This window comes from Dendronephthya gigantea, unplaced genomic scaffold (assembly GCF_004324835.1).
Source record: "Dendronephthya gigantea isolate DGI-Jeju-01 unplaced genomic scaffold, DenGig_1.0 000094F, whole genome shotgun sequence".
In the NCBI taxonomy this organism is placed as follows: domain Eukaryota; kingdom Metazoa; phylum Cnidaria; class Anthozoa; order Malacalcyonacea; family Nephtheidae; genus Dendronephthya; species Dendronephthya gigantea.
In genome coordinates, this window is record NW_021163104.1 from 36,025 (window position 1) to 63,329 (window position 27,305).

At 36.1% G+C, this 27,305-nt stretch overlaps 2 protein-coding genes and 1 non-coding gene across 4 annotated transcripts; 1 reads left to right on the forward strand and 2 right to left on the reverse strand.

Annotated features, from left to right (window-relative positions):
- Positions 1 to 961: 961 nt before the first annotated feature.
- Positions 962 to 27,103, reverse strand: LOC114533691 (uncharacterized protein C6orf106 homolog). 2 transcript variants are annotated; one of them, XM_028555289.1, is made up of 6 exons: positions 26,623 to 27,103; positions 26,493 to 26,502; positions 24,751 to 24,901; positions 22,328 to 22,525; positions 21,581 to 21,789; positions 962 to 1,093 (listed from the first exon to the last, which is right to left on the reverse strand). In XM_028555289.1, exons 1-6 carry the CDS (start codon positions 26,781 to 26,783, stop codon positions 1,037 to 1,039), a joined length of 786 nt encoding a protein of 261 aa, XP_028411090.1. In that variant the 5' UTR covers positions 26,784 to 27,103; the 3' UTR covers positions 962 to 1,036. The 2 variants fall into 2 exon arrangements, with proteins under 2 accessions (XP_028411090.1, XP_028411091.1); XM_028555290.1 differs by lacking the exon at positions 962 to 1,093 and adding an exon at positions 20,000 to 20,539 and having other exon boundaries at positions 26,623 to 27,093.
- On the forward strand, positions 3,561 to 17,668 carry LOC114533690 (alpha-(1,3)-fucosyltransferase B-like). Its single transcript, XM_028555287.1, is given in 4 exon segments — positions 3,561 to 3,653; positions 6,313 to 6,403; positions 16,411 to 17,456; positions 17,458 to 17,668. Coding segments are annotated over 2 exon segments (1,107 nt in total). The 5' UTR covers positions 3,561 to 3,653; positions 6,313 to 6,403; positions 16,411 to 16,467; the 3' UTR covers positions 17,576 to 17,668.
- On the reverse strand, positions 14,427 to 14,499 carry Trnaa-agc. Its single transcript has one exon. It is a non-coding gene; the product is annotated as a tRNA-Ala (tRNA).
- Positions 27,104 to 27,305: the final 202 nt, after the last annotated feature.

Here is a 27,305-nt window from a genome sequence, read left to right on the forward strand (position 1 = left end):
ACTGCGAAATGAAGAATTGTGACTGCAAAATTGGCCAACTTGTTTAAAAACTTGGTTTTAGGAAAAAATCTGTTCAATTTCCAAGCATATTGTGCAGTGATAAAATTAAGCATATGCGTTACTTTCTTAGTTTTCATTACCACGATCAATCAAGGTGACCTTTAGATCATATGGTTACGAAAATTGCATAATATTCTCAGGCAATGAGTCAGAACGGTCACATATGTCCTCTCAATAAAAGATCATCGACGTTACCATGCAATATGGAGTAGTTGAATGAGAAAATGCGGAAAAATAATTGCCAATCATTTGAATATAATTATAATGATAAGAATTAAATGCTTATCGACAAGTACTTAAGAGCTTTTGAAGGGCAAAACTCTTTATTTCTCATCCGATTTTTTGGTCATATTGTTGTTACTCAGCATCCTTGTGATGGAAAATAAGAAACGAAAGTAACCAAACTCACCATGCACGATTAACATGGAACAGAGGGTCCAACATCAAATATCAAAGATGGTGTACATATATATAATACATGCATAATTTTCAAGAAGAGTTCTCCTTATACTTTTTAGATGATTTTAACATACAGCTACAAGCAGTGGCGTAGCCAGCACAATAATTGGGGGGGGGGGGTCAAATTCATATGTTCATGATACGCAGGATTAATTTCTTTTCGAATCAATTGTCTTTACAGTCTGTTGACATGAATATATGAATATGGGTCCCGCTCCCAATTATCGATGCTAGCTCCTCTATTTCTGCTGTGAGCAGATTTAAAGACAAAATGGCTCAGATGCTGCTGCTCTTGCTGTCATGTTAACAACAGTTGATCTGATCAACCTCTGCTTTAATGCTGTGGACATTTCCTGATTTAGCTATAGCACGCAATTCTGAATCACATATATGGACAGAATACCCTGGGTACTCTGGATGCTCTACTTTAACACGTTTAGTGAAAGAATATTTTACAGGTTTTGGAATTGACACTTTCAATACATCATCTTCAAAGCATAATGAGTTTTCTGAAAAATCATCTCCATAGGTTCAGTGGAACAGGACTGTGAGGATGAAACAGGACCTCTGGCGGCTAGTACAAATTTAAAAAAAATGAAATATTTCAGGAACATGCAATTTTTCTTTTATTTAAATCTTAAGTGAGGTTTCTAATCATATGAATAGCTAAACTTTGGAGTAAAATTCTCACAAGAGTAACATCTTATTTGAAGTTGGCTAGTGTGTTTACCAAGCCTGCTTGTAAGGTTCACCTGCATTATAATTATGCATGCATAATCTGGTAAAATATAGTTTCAATGATTAATGTAAGAAGAGAAAAAATATTGTATTAATTCAAAATCAAGCTGCAACAAAAAATAAATAATATGTGTGTAGTATTACTGTGAGTATTACTATGGTAAAAAACATCCATCTTTAAAACCGGTTTAAAGGGCTCCTTTACTACAATCATGTAATTAAGCCCATTATGATGTATTCGAGTGATGGCCGATATGGTGTTTAAGTTGCGAAAGAGGGCGGCAAGAGTTATCTTAGACGCTCCTTATACATGTCATCGACAATCCAACTCTTTGTCTCTTTAACCGGTTGAAACGGCTCCCATTTTATGAGGAAAGTAAAGTAAATAAAGCTGTATTTGCTTATAAGAGCATAAATGGCGATACTGCTCCTTATTTACGTGAAGCATTAAAATTAAATCGTGAGCAACATTCCAGAAATACAAGATACGCTGAAGTTAACTTCATCAGTCCAAAGGGTGAACGGGTGTTTTCAATTGCAATTATTTAGAAGAGGGAATCTTGATACAAGACGTCCAGGCTTCCTGAATACCCCAAAAATAGCACTTTTAATGTAAAACACTTCATAACAAGTGGTTTTTTCGTTTAGACGTAATTTTTATGAAAGAAAGTTTAACTGAGAAAGTAATTTTTATTGCCATATCCCTTTGAACCTCTTCCTAGAATAAAACTGACCGTGTTAATTAATGTATTACTAGTAACAGGTAAATGTATAGGTTTGTGTTTCAGTTTGTTGTCGTGTATATTCTTTGATCTTTTGTTTCTCGGCTTGGCTTGACGTCTTTGAAAATTGAATTAAACATTTTGGTCAAGGTGTATCGCGTTGTATACGGTATATGTTCTCCGTCGACAGTCCTACGTTTCAACTAAGTTTATAGCGACTTTAAGCAAACCTTGTTTTACGACGGGCATGCTCGACTAAAGGTGAAAAGAGTCTGGACGCCTTGCCCGATTTTAGGGACCGCCTGCCATATAGGCTAGCACGGTCATGGACGCCAATGCATGTAATGAATTTCATCAAGCCTTTCATCTCTAAAGGCGGATTTCCACTTACAGCGTATCGTTCGCTATCGAAATATTTGCATTTTTTCTTTTGAATTGAAATATTGAAGAGAACAGTCAAGTGGCACTGATTTATTCATGCAGTTAAAATTTGAAAGAAAATATGCAAATATTTCGCTAGAGAACGATTTTGGTGTAAATGGAAATCCGCGCCTTAAGAAGCATGACATGTTGTCTCTTACAGTAATCAGTACGTTCTCAATATTTCATTGGCTTTTAAAAGTTCGAAAATTTTAAGAGACAATGAAAATTAGCCTTTCTGATTCAAGTTGAAGCCGGTATCAGGCAACTTGCAACCCGCATAGTCGCAGTGAAATTTCTAAATGTACAATTTTGACAACAATATTTGTACTACAAAACGGATATCCTATATAAAAGCTTTTCATCGCAAAATACACTTGATAGACATTGTTTAATATTATAAGTTTATGTTTAAATAATTCTAAGCGACTAGATGGCAAAAAAGTTGTATTAATTATCTAGTGAAACAAATATTCCTGCATTGTCACGCTAGTCTTTACGCTTTTTCCTAGCAAAGAACCGTCTTACTCCGCATTTCCAAAAATAGATCCATAAAATGCATTCTACTAACATCAAGAATGCCTCAGCCGGCAGGAAGTACTAAGAAAATCAGTTATTTATCTCCCTAAAAATTTTTTTTTACGAAATCACAACAAAATACTTTTGTTTTGACAGTGTATAAGACTGGGGTGACTTAGCTTCAACTTCCGGTCAGAAGGTAGCGTTCCAGTTATATCGTTATATATATTTCACTCACTGATCTGAAATAAGACTGGATAACGCATCTATAGAAGGCAAAAGTGAAGCCGGAAGTGATCCGGCCGCCATCCGATTCAAAGGCCTCACTTTCGTATAATTTAATATAGATTTCTATTACAGAACCGGAGTTTTTTGCGTTTTTTGCTTTGTTCACGTTTCTATCCGGGCCAATTTTAGAATCACAAACATAGAAGCATAAGAGAAGAAATTTGAGCAAAAAATTTGGAATATTTCGACTTCATAACATTTTTTGCTCAATTCTCTTCTTGTTTCACTTTTGCCTTCTATAGATGCGTTATCCAGTTTTATTTCAGATCAGTGATTCCACTTGTGCTTGTCTAAGTAAATTAATGCGTTAAAAACACAGCATGGTGCTGTTAATTATTATGTTAGTTTGTGTACGTGGAAGACGGAACAAGCTTCTGCTACTCGACATCGTTCAAAGAATATACGTTGAAATAAACTGCCTGGTGAACCCTAGTTGAGGCAGAGCAGGTGAGTCAATACTCATAATTATTAGAAAAGTTTCTTTTCGATTATCATTGTATCAAAATGCTGGTGCATGCATGGATGCATGCATGCTGTCAATTTTTACTCACTTATATAAGCCCTGTTTTCACTACACACAATTTATCGGCATGCACGGCTTAAACGGGTACCCGTAACCAATTCATCAGCGCTCTGCCTTTGTTTTGGTAGCATAGCACTAATAGAATTAGGTACAGGTACCAATTTTACCCCTGCCGTATCAATAAATTGACTACCATGTAAATACACACCTATATTTCAGTGGAGAGTTTTATTGTGAATTTTAAACAATATTTCGTCATAATTGACATGTGGTAAATAAGCATGACATAAACACGCGTTATAAAGTAACCTAAACACGGGAAAGTCATGATCAACTATGGATAAGCTCAAAATGGAAAACAAAATTATCCATTTATTGAACAACCGAGCTGTAATAGTTTAAAACTAATGGAAGTAAATATTTAATACTTCACAAGAGGTACGAGAGTATATTCAGTAAACTTTTTGCTTCTCCAATCGCCTTCCGAACAACCGGCCTCAGTATACTTTAAGATACTAATCATTGCCATCGCACGCAGATCTAGATGATTTCGATTATATCCGCAAGTATTTATCATCAAATCAACTAGAAATTGTATTATCTTAAAGCTTTGTATAAGTTTAGTTCATCTCAAAAGCTTTCCTATAGCCAAAATATTTATTGCCGATCGAATACTTTTTAAATTGAATCTTAGAGAAGCGTAAATACGCAATGCCTTCCAGGAATCTCGCCTACAAACCTACAAATATTTGTAGCTCACTTTGTGATCAACATTTTCATCTATTTTACTTGACATACACTACATTGGGTGATTTGTAGTGATAATTTCAACAGCAATGTAGAATCAACAACAATGTAGAATCGTTATTTTTCGAGTTTTTCTGCCCATCCTGTCTTAAAAACTATCAGAAAAGATAACTAAAGATTTTATTACTCCGGCGTCAGCGACGGAGTTGAAAATTCGCCTCGGTTTTGTTTTGTTTTTGTTTTTTTTTTTTTTATTTTTTTTTTTATTATTTTTCGTCGTCGCAAGTGTGTAATGGCGCGAAACATTCTAGTATTTAAATGTGTATGTGATTGGATTTATCTATGTCCCAGTCTTATCTCCCAAGAGTTGTGGTGTACAGCTTTGGCTAATTTTCCGATGCGCGATTCGATTTCGCTCGCATGATACGGCAATTCCTCCAAGAGGAACAAATAAACCGTTCTTTTCATGCTTTTCGATTAAGTTTAGACTGAATTGGGGTAAGAATATATTTAATACGTGTAGATTCTGGTCCTATTTTAGTAATATCGCTGCTATTTCGCCGTTTAACAAGATGATGTGGTCGTGTATGGGCGCTTTGACTCGTCGTAGTTTGCACAGGATTGAAGATTTAATATAACTATATAAGCGCGAATTCCAAAGGCAAAGTGTAAGACAAAGCGAATGTATTATACCATTTATTTACATTCTTGAACGATTTAACTTTTATACTTTTTAAAGTACGATGTGCTTCTGAATTTCGCGATCGAACATTTAGGTTCGCAAGGCATCTAAATGCGAATATGAACTGTATTGTTTATGTTCAGAAGCTCTATATTGAAAACTGGCACGTGCGCCGGAGTTAACGCCAGAACAGGCGTCTTGTTGTTTATATATAACGGTTAAAAGACGACAGGATAATAAATAAGGAAGAAAATAACGAAATTCCAAGGGCGATTTATATTTCCGGTTGTCATCACTTTGTAATCCCGCATTAATTTGACAGCTACACTGCGGTGTCCATTTCCGGATTATAACAACAGAAGCGATTGTACTTTTCTCAAGACTCAAGCTATATTTATGTGTTTTTGCCTGTGCATTCGCGGAGTTGTTACACATTGAAAAAGTAGGTTATTTATCGTGTACTGAAGTGGCAATTGATACGTGTATGTAAATCAAGTTGCAAAGCAATTGATGCATGCAGATTTTAGAGGTTTTAAACGGTCTTTATTTCGATTGGAATTATACACACTTCAAATTCAAGCCCGGATCAGTTGATGGAAAAATGAGACAACCATATGTCCTCTGGCAGGAATTGAACCTACGCTTTTGCGATGCCGGTCGGTGCAATGTTCTTGCCCTGGCTTGAATTTGAAGTGTGTATAATTCCACTCGAAATTAAGACGGTTTAAAACCTCTAGAATTTATCTGCATCGAGTTTTTATTAGTTGCAATGCAATTGATGCGATATATTGGTAAGAAGCATGTGTGATGCGCTTTAGGACTGGGGCTAGCGAGGAAGGGCGCCAAATGTTTTCAAATGAAGACAAACTAAATGTGTTAATTTAATTCAAAATTATTGAGTCTATCGTTTTCATATATTCCTATATTAATATTTACTCTTTTTGTCGTTTATGTAACATGATTCAAGGCATTATTTGTAATGATAACAACAAAAACTTCCACAAAAACTTCGCGTTTTGCCACAATGCGTGATAAAATTACATATTTTATAACTTAGATGAACGCCCCGACTTAATACTTGCTGGGTAAACACAAACCTTCCATTTCATCAAGTTTCATGAGGTAATTTCAGTTTTAAACCTTTTTTGCAATAGTGGGGCTGACAATGCTGCATATTGAGTTGGGTGTGACCCCTTGTTCCGGTATGACAAGTCGGTAGAATCCTCGTCAAACTTGAACTTCCAGGTAAGTTTCGTTTAATTTTACAATTCTACCTCCTTGTCATAACCTGTTACAAGGAGTCACATGGAGAATTTAAAGCCCAGTGGTTAGGTGATGAAAGAATTCATTTTTTTATAATAGCCTTAACATCAACAAACTAATGAACACAACAAGTTAACAGCTACAAATTTGCTGCTAATATAGACTGTCCAAAAAGTCCAGGTTGTTGGACTGATTTATTATAGAATTTTGCCTATGCCTTGCGCAGCAATATTGTATCCATTTTCAAACTGATGAAAAAATCTGCTGAGCGTTCAGAAACTCCTTGCTTTTGGTAGCATTGCCTGATCAATGGCAAGCTATTAACTTCATTCAGTTTTCCTGTAAGTGGGTGCTTTCTGTTGGGGTCAAAGAAAGGGGTACACAACGTTGTCCTTGTTTGGTAGGATCCGGGGTTTTGCAACCAGCATTCTCATTGCCATGCCTGAGTAGTCCAATAAGGATCCCCTCTACTTCCTCCATCTTGTGCAGTATTCTGCTGATCATGCTAAAAGGAGGAAAGGCATTCTGGGCTAAAGCATCAGTTGCCCAGGTCTGTGGGTCAGGTCTCCAGGCTATGTATTTCTCAACTTTGTTTTGTGGTTGAGCCCTGACGCGAACAGGTCTACCTCAGGTGTAAAAAGTGCTTTAGTTATACTAGCAAAGATCTGGGGGTCAAGAGCCCATTCAGTTGTGTCATTGAACTCTCTGGATGCTTTATCAGCTAGTTTGTTCAACACCCCAGGTACATGTGAAGCAGTAAGCCAGATGTCAATGCACCATAACCGAATCTCCCTAGCGAAGGTATTACAAGTTTTGGAGTGGCTGCCGCCCGTATTATTTGTATAAGTAACTGCGGTAACATTGTCAATTTTCAGACCAACACGAATATATTTTAGTTTGTCTGAAAATGATTTTAGGGCAAGAAAAGCAGCCAGCAAGTGCGGGTGATGGATATGGCATGCTGACTCCACCATACTCCATCGACTACCTGTTGTTTGGTAACATAGTGTGCCACCCACCCTTTACGTGAGACTTGGCTTGGACTACGAAGGCAAAGGCATCCGTGGACTGAATAACAGCTGCATCAGCTGTGTCGCTCCGCGCTTTAGATGCTATGGGAGTCGAATCCTTTTGTCGACTCTCAGTCACTCGAGTTTGAGCAATTAGAGCTTTAAGCAATAGCATTTGGACCTTCTGCATCTTTTTCGCTTTGCAACCATGACCAGATGCAGCGTTTACTTTTGTGGGGATATCGGCCGAAGATATTTTTGCTGCTTCTCTCTTAATTTTCCTTCAGTCATTTTTGATTGTAGAATTTTTACCACAAGTTCAGCAAGCTGTACGTGTGGGGATGTCTTCACCACACTGATCAATAGGATAAAAATCGCTGGCAATGCCTGTCAAAATGGCGTCGCCACCTGCGTTGGAAGTCGTCTTTTCAGCAACTAGAGATTGATCGGTTGATTTATTCAAAAGCGCATTGACCGCGTAATCAAGTTCATCCGCAGGATTTTCATGACTCTCTTGTTATTTGGCTTTAGGGCCTGTTTTCCCGAGCTTTCAGACGAGCTATCGTCGTCTGAGACTGAGGACGGAGGGCTTCCTTGTCGTTTTCGAGGCCGCGTTGGCGCCAAATTGCTTTGCAACGAAGCAAGGCTGGATTGTAACGTTTTTGCAAGGCTTTGTAACGAGTTTGTCAAGAAATTTTCCATGCCTCGTATAGCGTTTAGTGCGGCATTAGAGACCTCTGTCGAGTCTTCATCGCAGGGGTGGATCCAGCACTAGTGCACTAATTTGCATGACACAAGAAAACTGCTAAAAATAACCACTTTGTTTTGTAATGCAAATTTGTGCACTAGTGCTGGATCCACCCCTGCTTCATCGTCTATTAGCCTAGACTCCTCGTTTTCGCTACTGTCTTGGATTTCTTGATGTGGTTAATCTATATTCATGGCCCACTATATCCTAATTAGAGATATCTCCCATTTCCTGGATATTTCGTTGTATCTGCCCCCTAGATAATGTATTTCGTAACAATCTAAAAACGGAGAGATACGTCGTTTCCCTTCCAAAAATATTTGTAAGTAAAAGGCAAAATTGTTTGCCGCCGTTTGAATGCAGATTGAAACATACAGAAATGTATTGTAAAGTTCAGCCAATGAAAATCATTCTTGCGAGGAGCTGCGACACTACCCATTCATAATCCGCAAGCTTATAAGACTTCGTGCCGCCCACGCGTGATTTTTGTAATCTTTATTATTATTATTATTTAAAAATATTTAAACACGGTAACCTTTCAGTTAGCCTGATTTTCAAAGGGCCGTGTATCACACGCATGCAATTAAAAAGAACTAAAATACATTACAGAAATATACAAATATAACTATACATATACTTTGGTGTTGGGTCAAGTGTCGTCAAGAATACGTTTAAATTTTTTAGTACTTATGCCTAATTCTTTCGCTTCATTGGGTAAACCATTCCAAAGTGATGCAGCTGAGTAACTGAAACTTTTTTTCATGAAATTTGTTTTAGGTTTCCCAAGATCGTAATCGTTATAGTTGCTTCTTAGATTATATCTATCGTTGCTTTTTATTTTGAACATGTTAGAAATTGATGATGGATTTTTTTGATTTCGCATTTTGTGCAGAAAGATTGCTTTGTTGACATTATATCGTTGATTTAAAGGCTTCCAGTCCAATTCCTTTAGGACATCTTCGCTACTAACTTCGTATGTTTTACCAGTTATGACGCGAGCTGCTCTATTTTGCAATTTCTGAAGTCTATTTTAAGTATTCACAACAGTTATCCCATACAAGGCTATAATGTCAAAGTGTGATAACACAATTATAGCATTATAAATTTTTATTAGAGTTGATTTTGGGACAAACTGTTTTATTCGTCGCATCATTCCTATTCCTCGTGAAGCTTTGGTGAAAATGTGTTGGATTTGATGGCTCCATGAAAGATTTTGGTCAATTATAACACCTAATGTTTTTGATTTTTGGACCTGTTTAATAACTGATTCGCCGAGTTCAATTTTAGGATTTGATATTAGATTTGAAATTCGTTGTCTTCAGCCAATAATCATATATTCAGTCTTTTTTTATTGAGTGTAAGTTTGTTTGCAAGTAACCATTGATGCACGTTTTCTAAGTCAGTATTTAGGTGTTCTTGTAATTCTTCACTAGTCTTGTCACTGGTTGAAATATTTGTATCATCTGCAAACATGCTTGCCGATGATGAAGTTAGACAATTTGGCAAGTCGTTTATATATAATAGAAACAAAAGTGGTCCAAGGTTAGATCCTTCAGGTATTCCGCATTTAACAGTTCTTGGTTCAGATAATATTTGATCTACCTTGCACATTTGAGTTCTATTAGAAAGATAAGACTGGAACCAGGCGAGCGCGTGACCCCTTATTCCATAGCAATGCATTTTTTTAAATAATATGTTATGGTCAACGCAATCAAACGCCTTCTTAAGATCCAAAAAAATCACTCCATTTAATAAACCCTTGTCCATATTCATTAGCCAGTGGTTTGTATTATTAAGTAGTGAAGTTTGAGTAGAGTGATTTTTCCTAAATCCTGCTTGTTGTTCTACTAGTATTTCATTAGTTTCAAGAAAATTTCTAGTTGTTCTGTGATAAGTCTGTCAAGTTTTTAGCAACAGAAGATAAAACTGAAATTGGCCTATAATTATCGCAATCAGTTTTGCTTCCAGCTTTATGTATTGGCGAAATAATAGCTGTCTTAAAATCTTCAGGATGCCAGTATTTATAGATGTATTAAAGATTGCTGTTAGTGATGGAGCTATTACTTCGGCAGCATCTCTTAGAAGTTAGTTGATATTCTATCATGTCCTGCTGATTTGGATATGTTGATTGTAGATAGTAATTTATATGTTTTATTTACTGAACATTTTGTAATACAAATTGTGCATTGGGAATTGTTATGATGATTCGGGCGTCCTTGAGCTCTGTGGCATATTTTCAGCCAGCCGAAAGGCAGCTTCATTGAAATGTAGGTTTAAGGCGTTTGCAATATCTTTCCTTTCAGTTAAATTTTGGTTTTCATAATGAATTTCAGATATAAGGGTTGTTTTTGACTGTTTGTTTGTAAGATTATTAATTATTTTCCACATTTTCTTTGGGTTATTTTCGCAGCCATTCAACGTATTTGTGAAGTATATAGCTTTTGTATTCTTAATTAGTCTATTTAAATCATTCCGTGCGCTTTTATAAGCGTCATGAAATTGCTTCGAACCAGTTTTAACCGCTTTTTTCTTTAAAAAGTCTCTTCGATGCATTGTTTGTTTAATTTTATCAGTTATCCATGGTGCATATTTGCTTCTAGCTTTTTTTGTTCTCTCTGGGGCGTGAAAGTCTGCAACCGACAGAAATATAGTTTTCCATTTTTCCCACATAATATTTGGATCAAGTATTATATCATAATACGTTTGATCATACAGGTATGTAGAGAGGTCTGACTTAAAGTAACTTAGATTATAGTGTTTGAAATTTCTTGATTTTATAAGTTTTGGTTTTTCACTAGGGGCAGCGATTTTCCGCTGAATATAGATCAAACTGTGATCGCTAATGCCCAAGTGAATGACTCCCGAACCATTAATCAATTCAGGTTTATTTGTGAATGCTAAATCTATTAACGTTTTGCTATCTGATGTAATCCGTGTTGGTTCAGTAATTAATTGCTGAAATTGTAGTATTTGAGTAATTTCGGCAAGCCTGTTTGTTTGAGAATTAGCGTTATTAGAAGCCAGACAAGACCAGTCACAATTATAATCTCCAAGTAAAATTACTTCTTTGTTTTCAGAGTCCATTTGGTTAACTAAATGCTCATCGAAAATTTCAAGTGTGGTGTTAGGTGGTTTGTACCAAGAATTAATTATAAATGGCTTGGATTTTGGTTTCGAAATTTCAAGGGTGATTGTCTCAAGACTATCATCACTAAAATCGTCTCTTACTGTAAAATTTATTACGTTTCGTACATATATTGCGACTCCACCGCCATGTCTATTTCTATCTTTCCTTACAACATCGTAGCCTTTAACTTTGATTTCCTGGTCAGACACCGACGAGTCGAGCATAGTTTCATTAATGCTAATTATTTCAAATTGTTGTTTATCTAGGTATAATCTTAACTCATCGATATGCTTCGTTAAACTGCGTATGTTAATGTGAGCAATCTTAAATCCTTTTGTAGCTTTTGTAGCTTTAGGGCCGGTTGCATGCTTAAAAGTTTTATGGTTGTCGGTATTCTTGACTTCAACTTGACTTCAACTTAAGGATTGATTCTTTAAAAATTGTTTCAGGTTTCTAGCTAATGTGACTGTTCCCTTCTGGTTTAAATGTAAACCATAACTGTTTAAATGAGTCTTAGTGATATTTTCATGAGAGATAAGTCCCCAATTGCGTTCAGTGCATAAATCATCTAATTTCTTATTATATAAGTTTACCTTGTTATCAAGTTGTTGATCATCGTTCCTTGTGATGATTTGAGACATCGTTAATTCAATGCCGCATTCTTCTTCCGTAATAGCCTTTCCAAGTTTCGTTACCGCTTTAATCAACGCATCTGGAGACTTCGTTTTTAAGTCATTGGTACCTACGTGTAGAATAATATGCTTTAGTTTGTTTTGGACGGTCGGTTTAACATAGTGGATCATATCATCTACACCAGCCCCAGGAAAGGTTTTTATTGAAATCCTTTGGTCAATTCCATGCTGAATTCGCCGAGGATTTAGATGCTTTAACATTGAATCTCCCAAGATTACAATGTCACTCTTGGGCTGACTTTGTTTTACTGCTTTTGGTTCATTGCTTTCTTTTTTTTTTGCATGTATGGTCCACGATCCTGTGTGTTTCTTTTGGTTTCTCGGTGTCGTCTAGTCTTATCACCACTAATATGTTTGCGTTGGTTTTGTTTATCTGTTCTTTCTATCGAGACGTCTCGGTTAATTTCACTGTCGTCGCTTACAATGTCGAATTGATTTTGTAGATGTAAATCACATTGTTCATCGTTGACTTTAAGGTGGCTCCCTACAGTTTTTAGAATATTGAAAACTAATGATTTAGATTGAAATTTTTGGCAGAAAATTTCTTGCTAAACGAAACGAAATTTTCCAGATATATTAACCAACATTCTAACAGTCGAAAATTATCTTTGAGTTTCACGTCATTACCGTTGTTATGGTAACAATGGCGATTCAATATGGCCGACATTTTACCTATTCATGCATTTTACTCGAAAACAAGTTCGGTTACCCCAATTTTTTATTTTATAGAAAGTTTTCTTACAAAAAAATAGGAAATTTGAGCAAGTTTAAAAAAGTTCTATAAAGCCAAAAAATTTCTATAACGAAAAAACACGTTTTTTAATTTTTAATAATTTTGGCTCTATAGAATTTTTTTTAAATGGTTCAAATTTTCCATTTTTTTGTAAGAAAACTTTTTATAAAATAAAAAATTGGGGTAACCGAACTTGTTTTCGAGTAAAATGCATGAATAGGTAAAATGTCGGCCATATTGAATCGCCATTGTTACCATAACAACGGTAATGACGTCATGCTTATGGGCAATTTCTGACTGTTAGAATGTTGGTTAATACATCTGGGAAATTTCTTTTCCTTAGCAAGAAATCTCGTGCTAAAATTTTATATCAAAACCACAAGTTTTTAATATTTTAAAAAATTGTAGGGAGCCACCTTAATACCGCTGGGATTTCGTTCTGGGATGTTTTGGGTTTTAGACGTTCTTTTGCAGCTATTTGCGATATTCCATGTTGACTCAGGTTTATGTTGTTCTTGCTCGTTTTGTAGAATTTTAATGACTGTGACTAAGCTGCTTTTTTCGTTTTCTAGGTCTTTCACTTTTTGGTTAAGATCAGACATAACGCATTTATAATTATCGATCTGTTCTTTAAGTTTGTCGTTTTCTTTCTTCAAATTCTCGTTTTGTTTCGCGAGTAACCCTTTTAGAACCGATGATTGTTCATTGTTCGTTAATTTATTCAAGGTTTCGTTCTCTCCTCTGATCATTTTTTCGTTAAATAAGTCGATTCTTGTCTCATTTATTTCGCATGCAAGTTGACTCATCTTTCGTTCGAATTTTGCTTCAAGTTCGTGTACGGCGACACTTAGTTTTTCTAATTTGTCATCTGCCGGACCATTTATGGTCTCGCCCCCGCTACTGTTAGTGTTATCGACCAAAGTGTCGTCAGAGTTGTTTGCTTTTTCGATGATATTTATCTCCTCGTTGTTGGCCTGAGCTAAATTTGCGATTATGCGAAGCTGTGTAATAATCTTGTCGCTAGATTTCCCTTTAATTATCAGTGATTTGCTATCGGCATACCATCTGATCCCCGCCTCGTTCAATTCAAGCATTTTGCACGAGCCACCGGGCAGGGTCCATCTTGTCTCTGTCTCAGTAACTTTACTCATGAAAGCTTGAAGGCTTTCAAACGAACCATGCCAGCTAAATTTGCCTTTGTGGTTAACTGTTAGATGTTAGGTGGCGTTAATTATCGCATTAGGCTCTTTATTTTCGTTGTTATCCACATCAAATTCGCTTTCGTTGTTAGAGCTCTTAATCGACGTGTCAGCCATTTTGAACTGGGGCACATTAAACTCCCGACGCAAAAGAAAAAACCGAGCCCATTTTACAACTCGGTCTACCTACGGTAGTCCGAGTAATAACAGTTAGGGCTTTTTCTTTGTCTCTGAAATTGTGTACTGTCTTGAAGGTGTGAAGCTTTATTTTATACTTAATTGCTGCCATAACATATAATGCGGCAAAAATTGAACGGCCAATGACAATGTTTACACTAGCTTTACGATTATTTTGTACTGAATGATGGAAACACTTAGCTATATTAAATATACTCGATAAAGACTTTTGAGTCATTTCATAATTATTTAAGTTTATTAAATGTATATGTGATGTTGCTACTCTGAGTCACCAACCGGGCAAGCTGAAAAATTAGCTTGACCACGGTGGGAATCGAACCCGCGACCTTTGGTTTGCTAGTCCAATGCTCTTCCAACTGAGCTACAAGGTATTGGAAAAGCATTGGACTAGCAAACCAAAGGTCGCGGGTTCGATTCCCACCGTCGTCAAGCTAATTTTTCAGCTTGCCCGGTTGGTGACTCAGAGTAGCAACATCACATATACATTTAATATACACACCTGAGTCTTTGCATTATAACTATTTAAGTTTAGATCATTTAGGTCAGCCGATTAGCTCAGAGAATTTTGTATACTTGGTTTGAACTGGCAAGAGGGTTTGCTGCATGCATGTATTCCTGGTAAAACATTCAATCAGCACCTTAGAATTTGACTGTTTCACAGTCAAGAACCCTGGAATATTGTTATAGGCTAAAAGTTAAAGAAATCGGCTGGGAATTTACTTTGTATTCAACTAAAATTTGTATTCAAATGAATTTGCATTCAACTGAAATTTAAATGTAGCTATCTCTAAGCGATCCTGAATATTTTTTTTCAAAAAATATAATATACGAGAATTAAACAAAAAGTTTTATTGGTTTTACTCCGCGCAAACAAAAGAGTTCGATCGGCGTATTCTATTGTTTCATTGTTCTATTGTATTGTTAGCAAACCAAAATTATGAAAAAATTTGTACAGGGTGCCTGAGTAAAAAAAACGGACACCTTTGAAATTCAAATTAGCTGCAATGTGTCTGCAATCGGTTGTAATGTGACAGAAATTGCCTAAAATATCTCATGGGTATACGAAGCATATCAAATAAGTGAACCCATTAATTAACCTTGAACATAAAGTTTGTTTCCTTTGGGAGTTAAAATGCATTCTAAGCTCTGTAATAAAAAAGAACGTTGAATTAGTTCAATTGGTTTAAACACTTTCGCATTAATTAACCACGTCTTGTTGATTGTACACAATGTCAAATTGTGTCGAATTGTCAAATTCCAGCCATAAGTTTGCGGCTAATTTGAATTTCAAAGGTGTCAGTTTTTTTTTACTCACCCTAAGGCTTTTAATCCTAAGATTAGCGTTAACCGCCTTTTAATTATTACCACCACGACCCTAGTAGCCCAAAGGTATTTGTGTTTTAATCTAAAGCGTCCATCCAGTTTAATATCGCGGTCTGTGACGTAAACACCAATTGCTATATTTGTATTATAATAAGATAAGGTTGGAAACTAAATATAAATTAACCACGTACAGCCTCAAAACTATCTACAAAAAACATTGAAAATATGAAAAATATATCACAAAAAACATCATAACAATAAAATTTGATGTTTTTAATTGCTCCCCAGTACATTTTCTTGTTGAAAACAACTCTAGAAATACGAAAAATTTAGCGATACTTTTCGTGTTGCCATGAATTTTTTCGCCGTAACGATGCGGGATGTCTTTTGGCTCATAAAATTGGCGAACACCAATTTAATTATTCGCCAATTTTAATAGCCAATGAGGTCGCTGCTTCGCCATTTGAATCGAAAACCAGTGCTAGGCAAAAGACATCCCGCATCGTTACGGCGAAAAAATTCATGGCAACACGAAAAGTATCGCTAAATTTTTCGTATTTCTAGAGTTGTTTTCAACAAGAACATGTACTGGGGAGCAATTAAAAACATCAAATTTTATTGTTATGATGTTTTTTGTGATATATTTTTCATATTTTCAATGTTTTTGTCGATAGTTTTGAGGCTGTACGTGGTTAATTTATATTTGTTGCCATTTTATTTCGCTATTTTGAGTGAAATAAAGTGGTATTACATTGTTATATCGAGACGACTGTTCTGAAATATAATTTATATTTAGTTGCCAACCTTATCTTATTATAATACAAATATAGCAATTGGTGTTTACGTCACAGACCGCAATATTAAACTGGATGGACGCTTTACATTAAAACACAAATACCTTTGGGCTACCTATAGGCCACGACATTGAGAAATTATAACAACAAATTTCTTATCTATAGAACTTGCAACAGGTTGAATTCTATCGCAACAGCCTATCCCACGTGTTATTTGAGAAGATGTGTTATCATATCGAAACGAGGAAACAAATAATTTTGTTTGTCGCCTTATCAATCCTCGTCACTGGTATGGTCTTGGTTTTGGTCGTGACCATTTCATCGAACGACACATTTAAAAACGTGGCTCCAATACCTCACGCTGTTGATGAAAAAATCGTTCTTCTATTCTGGTCTAAATTATGGGGCAAGCCCGCCAAAAAAGCCATAGAAATACAGAAGGGAAACGACAGAGGGAAATGTCCAGTTGCCTGTGAAGTGACGTCTGACCGGAACAGGGTCAAGGATGCAGATTCATTTCTAGTTCATGCACGTGACCCGCACCCCCTACCTCCAAATAAAGACATACCTTGGGTTCTTATGACACAGGAAAACCCTGTGTACACACCGGTTTTAAAAAACCCAAAATACATGTCACAGTTCCATTTGTTACAAAGCTACAGACTTGATTCAGATTTTCCCATTCCTCTTTTTACCAAGCCAAGTTTGGACCTTCCGTTACCATTTAAAAACAAAACGGGAGGCATAATCGCTGCATTTTCAAACTGTGAGCCGGTTCGAACCAAGTATCTTGGACAACTGATGAAGTTCATTAAAATAGATTCGTATGGTCGATGTTTACGAAATAAAAAAGGACTAATTAACCGTTACGAAACTGACTTTAAAAAGAAAAAGTTGCTCTTACAGAAGACCTATAAATTTGCGATAACATTCTTTAACCAAGATTGCGATTATTTCGTCGATGATCAAATTTTGCATGCCCTAAATGCAGGTGCTGTACCTATTGTAATGAGTACGGACAAGATTTATGAATTTTTACCAGGAAATCTTAGAAATTCCATCGTTAATGTCAGGGATTTCAAAAATCCAGCCGCTCTGGCTGAACACCTAAAATTTCTGATGAACAATGAAACAGAGTATAACAAGTATTTGGAATGGAAAACTAAAGGGCTGGGTGACATAAGTGGTACGATTATCGGTAATTATTGGAGGAAAATTTGATAGATGGTGTCTAACGTGTCAGGCGATAGCTCAGGGAAAGTGGCATAAAGAAGGACTTAAAGTCGACTTATGTCAGCGCAGAAATTACAGTACTTGGGTAATAAAATAATGTTCCATCGCTAATATTTTATTTATAATCTTAATATTTTTTTAATTTCAGTATTTGATATCTGCAGTGTTCTCATTTTTCAATGATTTTGTAACCAAGCTTTGCATTATTACTAATTTATCCTTCTATAGCCGTAGTGGCATTTTTAAATCTCTTTCCTTATAAATATATGCGCCCCAACCTCCTCCTCAAGTGCTTCATAACTCGAACGAGCGGCGATATTAGGGAGTGAGTGAACAGCGTGGCCGGCGTTAATTGTAGAAATGCGAGTAAAGCCCGTTTTCTACTGGGCGACTTTTTTCCCGCGAACAGATAAAAAGTAGGAAGCGATTCTACTTTTTCGTGGCGAAATTTTTCGCAAACCAATCACATCACCGGATTTCAGATATCGCTTCGAGTCGCGCGAATAAATTCGCCTAGTGAAAAACGGGCTTAAAGTATGTGGGCAGGGGCGCCGAGAGAAATTGTGCGGCCCGAAGCAAAAATTTTTTCGGCGGCCCTATGACGTCATGGTTTTAAATATCTGCGAGGCATAAAGTACTTCAAAGCGATGTGAAAAAGTTTAACAAAAAAACTTTTTTACAAACAATATCAACGTATCTTATAGAAATTAGTGAGCTTAAGCAAGTGACGTTTTTGACAACACGTACGTTAACCGGAAGTAAAGTTTTTGTTTTCCACCAATCACAATCCTTGACCCAGTCTTTTCACGTTATTCATGCCGTTTGTGAAGTCAAAAACGTCATTTGCTTTAGTTTAGGTTCTTTCTTAAGTCAGGCGCGCCTTCAGGTTGGGGGCCCGGGGCAAAATGCTTCCCCTGCCCCCTCCCCCCCTTCTCTCCGCGGCCCCATAGGGGAAGCGTCCAATGTCATCTATAGTCACTATCGATGGCGTACATGTATAGTAACCTCCTAATAGGAAATGCAACAAGCGTACATGTGATGGATGGAATCACTGCACACGACTGACAATAATCGAAAAATAAGGGGACAATACAATTTTCAGGTGACTAAAATGTTTTATGAACAGCAGTGATAGAAATATATTAAATTTTATTTTATTCGTATTTATCAGGGCTGGTTATAAGAAGCCATGCATGTGACACTGCTAAACGGGGAATTATTTCAAATATAAGTTAGCAAAGTTGACAAGGGTGCAGAATGAGTCCAGAAAAACTGATGGCTCTAATATTCAAATTTGCTGCGAACTTATGGCTGGCTTAATTTGACAATTCTCTTGTGTCAAACAGCGGCTGATTTTCTTTTCAATCATGACGGGACACGAGGATCCGCTACATTTAAACCATTATGTGTTCCCACCAAGTAAAATGCCTAGCTTCCATGCAAATTTGTGCATTTTTGGAAAGCGTTTTAACACCCACAGGGAAAGATGAAAAACACTCATGGCGAGAAATTTTGGACACGCACAGGGGGGTTCTAATTTATTCTAACGAATAAATTGTTCTAATTTATTCTAACGAATCACAAGTGAAATACACACGATATATCACATTCTAAATAGCCTAAAATGCGACAAAAAAAGTTCGAATATGCCTTAAAACCATGGCAACAAGTCAAGGCTTGGTTGCCTAGCAAATATGGACGATGAAAAACAATTTCAGTTATTTTTTGAAGAGTTTTTTGGGGAAAAAGGTCAGTCTTGATGAAAATATAACGTTGAAATTTGCTGATTTTGAAGCTAAAAACCGCAAGAGATATATATTCTTCACATTTTTGCACTGATGGGTGTTCAAAATCATCGCTCAGAGTTTAGAAAACCGATAGAACATTTTGGTAATCGTGGCCCGATCGCGCGAAAAGCTTACAAGTTCAACGGTCAAAACAACTTTCGAGGCTATAAATGGTGTTTTTCTATACTTTAATAGCCGTTGGCTATTTCCTGCAAAACCGCAAGAAGTATTAACATCTAAATATCATCCATGATATCAAAATATCAAGTTTTACGTCTAAAAACAGAATCAGATAGAACATTTTCACATTTTTAAAAAGTTTAGAGGTAAGGCCACATTTTTAATATAACCCTAATAAAGCCGTGTAATTTCGCGTGGCCATATTGTTTCGAATCTCCCGAAGTCTGTGTATCTACCGCGCGTGCGTGTCCAAAATTTCTCGCCATGTAATGTTTAATTCGATTTCACGTTTCTCTTGACTCACCCTGTTTTGCGCAAGGGCTGCCTTCCATTGTCGCGTTTTTTGTTCCTACGTATACGCACGTGAAAGTTTAAAATCATTTTAATGATACTTATGAAATCAACGATTGAATAGATGCATAGGGTTGGTGCGTGTATATGTACAGTGGCGTACGGGAGACGATAATGGGGGGGCGGGGGGGTCACGTATTCTTATATATTCATGTTGACAGACCTATATATAAAGACAATTGATTTGAAAAGAAATTAGTCTTGTACAACATGAATATATGATAATATGAATTTGTACCCCCCACCCAATTATCGTTCCCCGTACGCCACTGTATATGTATGTGCAAAAAACGCGACAGTGGAAAGCAGCCCTAAATGTTGGCATGACCTGATGGACTAAATAATGCGACTAGATATACTTATAGTACATACTTTATATAACATTAACGAAAGTCATTAGAGTACCGTAATTATCGATTTCACTAATCCATGCACGGTTTAAAAACTGTCTTCGTACAACCGGAAGTACCCCGGTACTTGCACTCATTATCAGGAACTGAAACGTATTAACTATAGATTCATTCAAACTTTGGAATGAATATATTTTAGGTACTTTTACCATAGTTCTAGGATTTTTGGCACAGCCAATATTCCGTCTAGACTACGGACGAGCGGTCAGAGAAGGGTTGGAGATATTCGTTTGGATCCTGATTTAGTTTATCTTCCACGGGACATAAGGTCGAGGAACGAATAATGATTGATCATCATTGATCTTCTTTTGATATTTGGTTATTACAGCTATTCTATAAATATACACCTCCATATAAATCATTATAGATCGAATAGTAACAGCGCTGTGTGTATACACAATGGTTTTAGGCACTCCTTGGGGCAACAAAAGTGAAGGTATACCATATAATAATAACATGCACGAGAACATAAACGCTATTTTTTATACTCTACCACATTCGCATGCATGCTCTTGTTTTTCCGTCTCTGTCATTATATTAAAATATATTGAATACTGGCTGAATGCCTTTCATTGGAAATATAGTAAAAGCTTCGACATTTAAAAACAAAACCCCTTTTCCTAGAAATAGTTCGTTTGCGTACGGCAAGGATTTAGACATAATAGACATGAATGACATGCCTCTATATGGGCGGGAATGGATAAAAATTATGGTACACGACAAAAGAAACAAAAGTGCCGTTAAATATACAGTATAAAGCTCCTTCGCGCGCTAATATTGGTTCATGCACTTAGGCTATTACGATGGAATAGTTGTATACATCATGGATGCTTACTCTCTTCTGATTACATGTAGGTTTTTGAGTATAGCAATACACCTTGATGTATAGTACATATAATTTATACATGGAAATTTGCGTACAACATTTAGACGTGATGAAGTTAGTAAATACATAAATAAACATAAATTTCGGCCGAAAGGAAACTGGACTTCTAGAAATTTCTCCTGAAGATACAGCAACTTCATCAGTAATGATATTTAGGAAAGATATAGATATACAAACGACAGATCAGGAAGCTTGTGTTTGCGTAATTGTGCATGTATACTGGTCATGCAAGCATGATGGAATGTTTTTCTTGTGTTGAAAATTGTCGATGGACACGGAGACTACGAGAATAACTGACCTGTATGGGCATGTATACGCGAATTATGCGAGCAATTATTTTACGTATCGATATAGTGAGTGACATTGCAATGTTGCTGGCTGGACCAAACGGCACTTGCGCATCATGACTGAGATGCTAGTTCAATCCAGCCCCTTCTACTGTAAGCGGTCAGTATACTCAAATCGAAAACAAATATTCTAGATTTTACCTCGTTTTCTGTGGCTTTAACTGGACTGTTAAATGGGACAGTTGGAGTATCAGATGATGAAAATGGATTGAATCCAGATGGTGTTTGTTCATTATGTTGATCATTTGGCTTGACGGGAGATAGTCTTGATTCATGTCCTAACTCTGAAAACTGCTGCGTTACCCGTAACAAACCACTCTCGTTAACACTAATTATTACCCAAATTATATCTAAAAGCAAAGTAGAAATACATCTCAGCGTACAGAACAAAGAACATATATAAATAAAAATATAGATAAGATCAATAAAAAAGCTAAAAATATAAATAGGCTCAATAGAAACAGCCAGTTGTACAGTAGTGACGTTGCCATGCATGCAGTATTAAGCTTGGTTTTCCATTCAGTCGTATGTATAAATGTCTTGATGAGAAGTATGTCGTCCGGATGCAAATTTGTCTTTCACCACTCAAATCGGTCATTATTAACTGCGTACACATAGAAATCCTTTATCGACACTTACGACTAAAGGGAAGCCAGGCATTATTTACAGAAGTCTGCTTATGCAAACCGAGGTCTTTGTGTATTGACCGATCGAGCTCGTAAGGCGAGATTTGCACGAAAAGACCGGAATCCGAATTTCTTGGTGATGAACAAGCAAACGAGAAAATATCGCATTTTAGTAATATATCGCTAATAAAAGCCTACAGTATATGTTATTCAAATACAAGATGCTGTTTCTTCTTTAGCATTTTCCTATTTCAAAACTCACCCCCAAAATATTGACCCATGGATGTACACATTCTCCATTGTGCTTGGTAAATGCCGTTGCTTGATGGTGAGATCATTTCAACACTGACATCAGTAGATTTCGTTGGTTCAACTGCGTGAACTGACACAAATGTGATCGGTCCAAGTTGATCCCCGTAAGTGAACTTTAGGAAAACTCCCGGAGGCCACATTTCAACTCCTGTTAGAAACATGCAAGAAAAAGAATCACATTTATTAAATACTGATAAATTATTATACAGTACGTGTGTAAGTAAACATAATTATGCTTTAGGGGTAATTGGTTAAAATAAAAGTCCCGCAAAGCCAAGGAAGATTTAGCAACAGCCCCGAGGGAGAACCCTAAGAGACTTCGGCTAAACTTTCAAGGTTATAAAGTAACATTTATTTCGGCAATGTCCCTGAAATCATGTGCATGTTTAGTGTTTAGTTTACAATAACATGATTACTGAGATAAAAACGTTGGGAAAATTCATGGTAACTTCATCTGCTTCAATGTTGAAAGAGTCAATGTAATCCTTGTGGGGAACATTTTGCTAATGGGTCATTCCACATCAAATCAGCAAGAAAAAAATAAAAATGACACCATCCCCTCTCAGATTGTCACCAAAATTATACCAAGTGAAGATATTAGTTAGATATGAAAGCACACCAAATTTTAGCTCAATAGCTCTATTCGTTCTTGAAATATTGGCTTTTCAATATTTCACCTAAAACGGGTGTCGGTTACAGTACATAAATATTCACCTGGTAAAAAGCATGTATGGTATGACGACCATAATTTTGCTTCCTTTAATACCAGGGGTATGAAAATTGGCTGTTTACCATTTTAAGACATGCTGATTCAGAATACAAAGTCAAAATTATCATAATTTGATAAAAAAAGCACATTTTCAATGTTTGAAGACAGACAATGATTCTGCCTTGTATGGCTGCGTATTTTACAGCAGCGACAGTGTCAGCGAGATTCGTCGACAACTGCATGGTAATGCTCACATTCCTCAGGTAAACGAATTTGCAAATAATTGTCAATCTTCTGCTCTCTGATTTAAGGGATGGCAGTGAACTCCAAATAGACTGTAGTAAGACTTTACTCGACTCTAGTTCAATGAAGGAGGGGCAGTGGTGAAACGTCCAAGTTACGTTTAGAACTAAAAATCTTCACCCCTGCATGTACTGTAGTTTACGAAATTACATTAGTTGTTACCCCAACAAACACCGAGGAAATCTGTAAGACGCAGTTCCCCAATAAATTCTAAATTTTAAGCATTGAAACAATGAAAGGACCAAAGAAATGCATCTTCGACGTTTCACCAGCCTTCGTCTTGCTTATAAAGTGTATATTTCTAACCACCCAGCATGCGAGCGTGAAGGTTATAAATACGACGGCGTAACATGTGGGGATCATACTGTAGATAAAATATTACAACGGCCTCCTTCTATAACTTTATTAAAGCATAATAATCTTTTCATCATGCATACTACATGGGAAATTGGTTTACCACTGACAGTTCATTCTGCAAAATATCCTTAAACGATCTTTGAAGTGAAGAATGTTTGCGCGTGCAGCTATATCAAAATCATTTAAAGGTCCCGTTTTGTGCTGTTTCATTTCAATAGCATAAAATATATTCCGTTAATTACGAGAACAATACTTCGGCTTCTCGCATTCAGACATTGTATTCTGAAAACCTACTTCATTATTTGTAAATGCAACCAGTTACCAGCCACCCTTGCATGGTTTGGGGTTTCCAAGAGTCTGAAAGTCTAAAATTCTCCGAGGAGAAAGCCCCAACCACAATCTGCTACGCAGTTTTCATCACACGTAAGGTGGACATTTGTCCACTGCCTGAAATTGTTTACGACCATACTCGTGTACTTTTACAAAATACGCCTTGAAGTAATAGATTTTTTCAACAACGTAAAGACACTAAAGAATGTCAGACTCCCCAAAAAATATAGCGGTACTGTAAATAGGATTACCAGTACAGTATATGGATTAACTTTAGTTTTTTGGTTCATCTAATTCTTGTTTTGATGAATATACTGTAAATTAGCTTGTAGGTACATCCCTTAGGTATTTAATACTGCAATGATGACGTTCCAGGTTAACGGACCAAAAGCTTAGCAGTATTAAATACATGTACTTACGAGGTGTACCTACTGTACAAGTAAATTTACTTGTGCCACCGTGGAAACTTACAAGAATATTAATTCTTGATGATTTACTTGTTAGAGGAAAAGTGTATAATTAAGCTGTGGAATTACAGTATTACTACAGTATAATCCCACAATAATATAATAATAATTTAATATCTATTCCGTGCAAAATTAACATTTATATATGATGCGCGTAACAACTACAATTCACAACATGAAACTAAATTCATTTCAAAAGTTGTTTACCGTTATTCTTTAATCTCCAGGTTTTAATAAATTTTGTATTTGGTGGGACAGCTTCTCCTTCACCAATTGTTATATCTTGCATGAATTCCATGTTTGGCAACTTTTCAACTGTCTGAGAACTATTGAAGTCATAATAAGCACCAACTGCTGCCTAAAAATGATCAAGAAGAAACAATCTGGTGTAACCTTCACAGAGGGTTTCCAGGTGGTAGAAAAACCAGTGTAATATTTATACACTTTGAAAACTTAACGCTACGCAATTTGGAAAATCTCAATCAACCCTTTCAATAATTGTATGTCACAAATTTAAATTTAGAACCACTGGATTTCAAGTTTTACTCTCACAAGCCACATGCAAAGATGCAAAACATCCTTCTCAACATGCATGAAAGAGATTTTCTTTTGACCTCACATAGCTTATGAGAGTAAAACTTGAAATTCATCTCATTTAAGGTGGTTCTAAAGGTGGCCATCAAGCAGGGATCTACATCCCATGCATTGCTGATTCATGCTCTCAAACCACTGAGCTATGGAGTAAGCTGCCACTGAGCTATAGTGAGATTTGTACATGTAAATAGCAGGACAAATGAACAGGTTAAAATTTCAAAAAGTCTGTGTGCATGTACAAATTAATTCTTTATTGGCCTTAATTTCAAAAGATAAACAGCTAATATTTATTTATTGTATATATACACTATACACTCTATGGTGTATTGTATATATACACTATATAGATATATATATATATATAATATATATATATATATATATATATATATAATATATATATATATATATACATATACATATATATATATATATATATATATATACACTCTATGGTGAGGTTTAGATTAAGAAAAACTAAGAAAGTGGAATGCAAACAAAGCCAATTGCTCTGATGTCTGTATGTAGGTACACAGTAGCCCGGTTGCAATGATCACACTGCTGCTGCATACCAATGAGTTGGCTGATCAACATCGTTTAATTTTTCATTGATACATTAATAATAGTAGAAACACTTAACACCATTTGAAACAAAATTACTGTACGCTGTCTAATTAGCTAGCTGTGAGCAAGTGAAGTTAAGTTTTGTCCTTGCTGATAACTGTTAATGTTAATCAGACAATGGCTGCAAACTAGAGATGCTTAATTATAGCAGAGCTATATATCACTGTAACAGCATTAGCAGGTTGTTAGGTCAAATTATTTATTAGATTGTAACAAATTCATTTTGCCAGGTACTTTTAAAATGTAGACTCATTAGTTTTCAGATCACATAATTACCATGTGAGGAATGATTACCAAACTATGCTATTGCATGAGTATTAACTGCCAGACATACACTCCACATTTAGTGAGTTTCAATCAATACAACCACATGCATACAGGAATACTATCTATACAATATTTAAATCAGTTGCACCATTGCTGGCATTTCTGAAGGCTGTTGTAAGGAGAGTGTTATTAAATGCAATAGAAATGCATGGACAGATTAGTTTAAAATTGATTTAAAATCTTGGGTAAAATGTTATAAATTTTGGGTATCAATTGCCACATGCAGTCTGGCACTTTGGCTAGTGATCTGCTTTACGTAAGTGGAGTTAGTTTTTTGAAGCACTGCACCAAACATGGCACAAATTTACTACGCACTTCATAGTTTATATTAACGCTTGTGTATAACATTATTATATTTAACTATACTCTCGACTATACCTACTGTAACATCAAATTTTACATACCTGCAAGTTCCTGCAAGAGAAAGTTAACAGTTTAGTTTATGAGTTTACAACAGTGACAACACTTTACAATGCTCTACATGCTTAAACAACCGCATCACTCTTCAAAAATCAATTTTACACAAATATTTACCAATTTGTCATGTCTAGAAAGAAAATACATCCTGCGTGACTGAGCTGGAAATTCAACAGTCTTTGTAATTCTGTTATCAAAATATCTCGATCTGTCGTTCCTAGCGCGTTAAACCTTGTTAAGAAATCTTGGTCTACTTCGTTATCAACGTCCATTGCCATTCAAACGATATATAACAATATAAACAACATGAATTAAGAAATATTGTAGTCAGAATTCCAACATTTTAACACAACCCAACAGCAACAAGACGACCAAGATCGAGAATTCCATTCCAAGAATAGACCATTCCCGACGTTTACGCAAGATTTCCTTTTCATGATAACTAATATTTCTCGGATTATTTAGTGCACATACCACTTTTAGCACTTGGTTTGCTTTTTATTTTACTGAAGTTATTAAGGATGCGTATTTTTAAGCAGCATACTGTGTAATTGTGGCCCCAAACATTGAGCCTTTTTAAAAGTTCTTTTCTTTAAGGATACCTGGTAATTCTTTAAAAGGATTTCCACACGAACGAATGACGTCTTCTTATGTGGATTTATACACGCGAGACTTCCACGTGTTGAGACTTGAACGAGTTCTGATTGTATAAATATTCAACTATATAATTGTTCTACGTTCTATAAACTCATGGCGTCAGCATTTTAACCTTGTTGAAAATCGTAACGTCACGCACGATA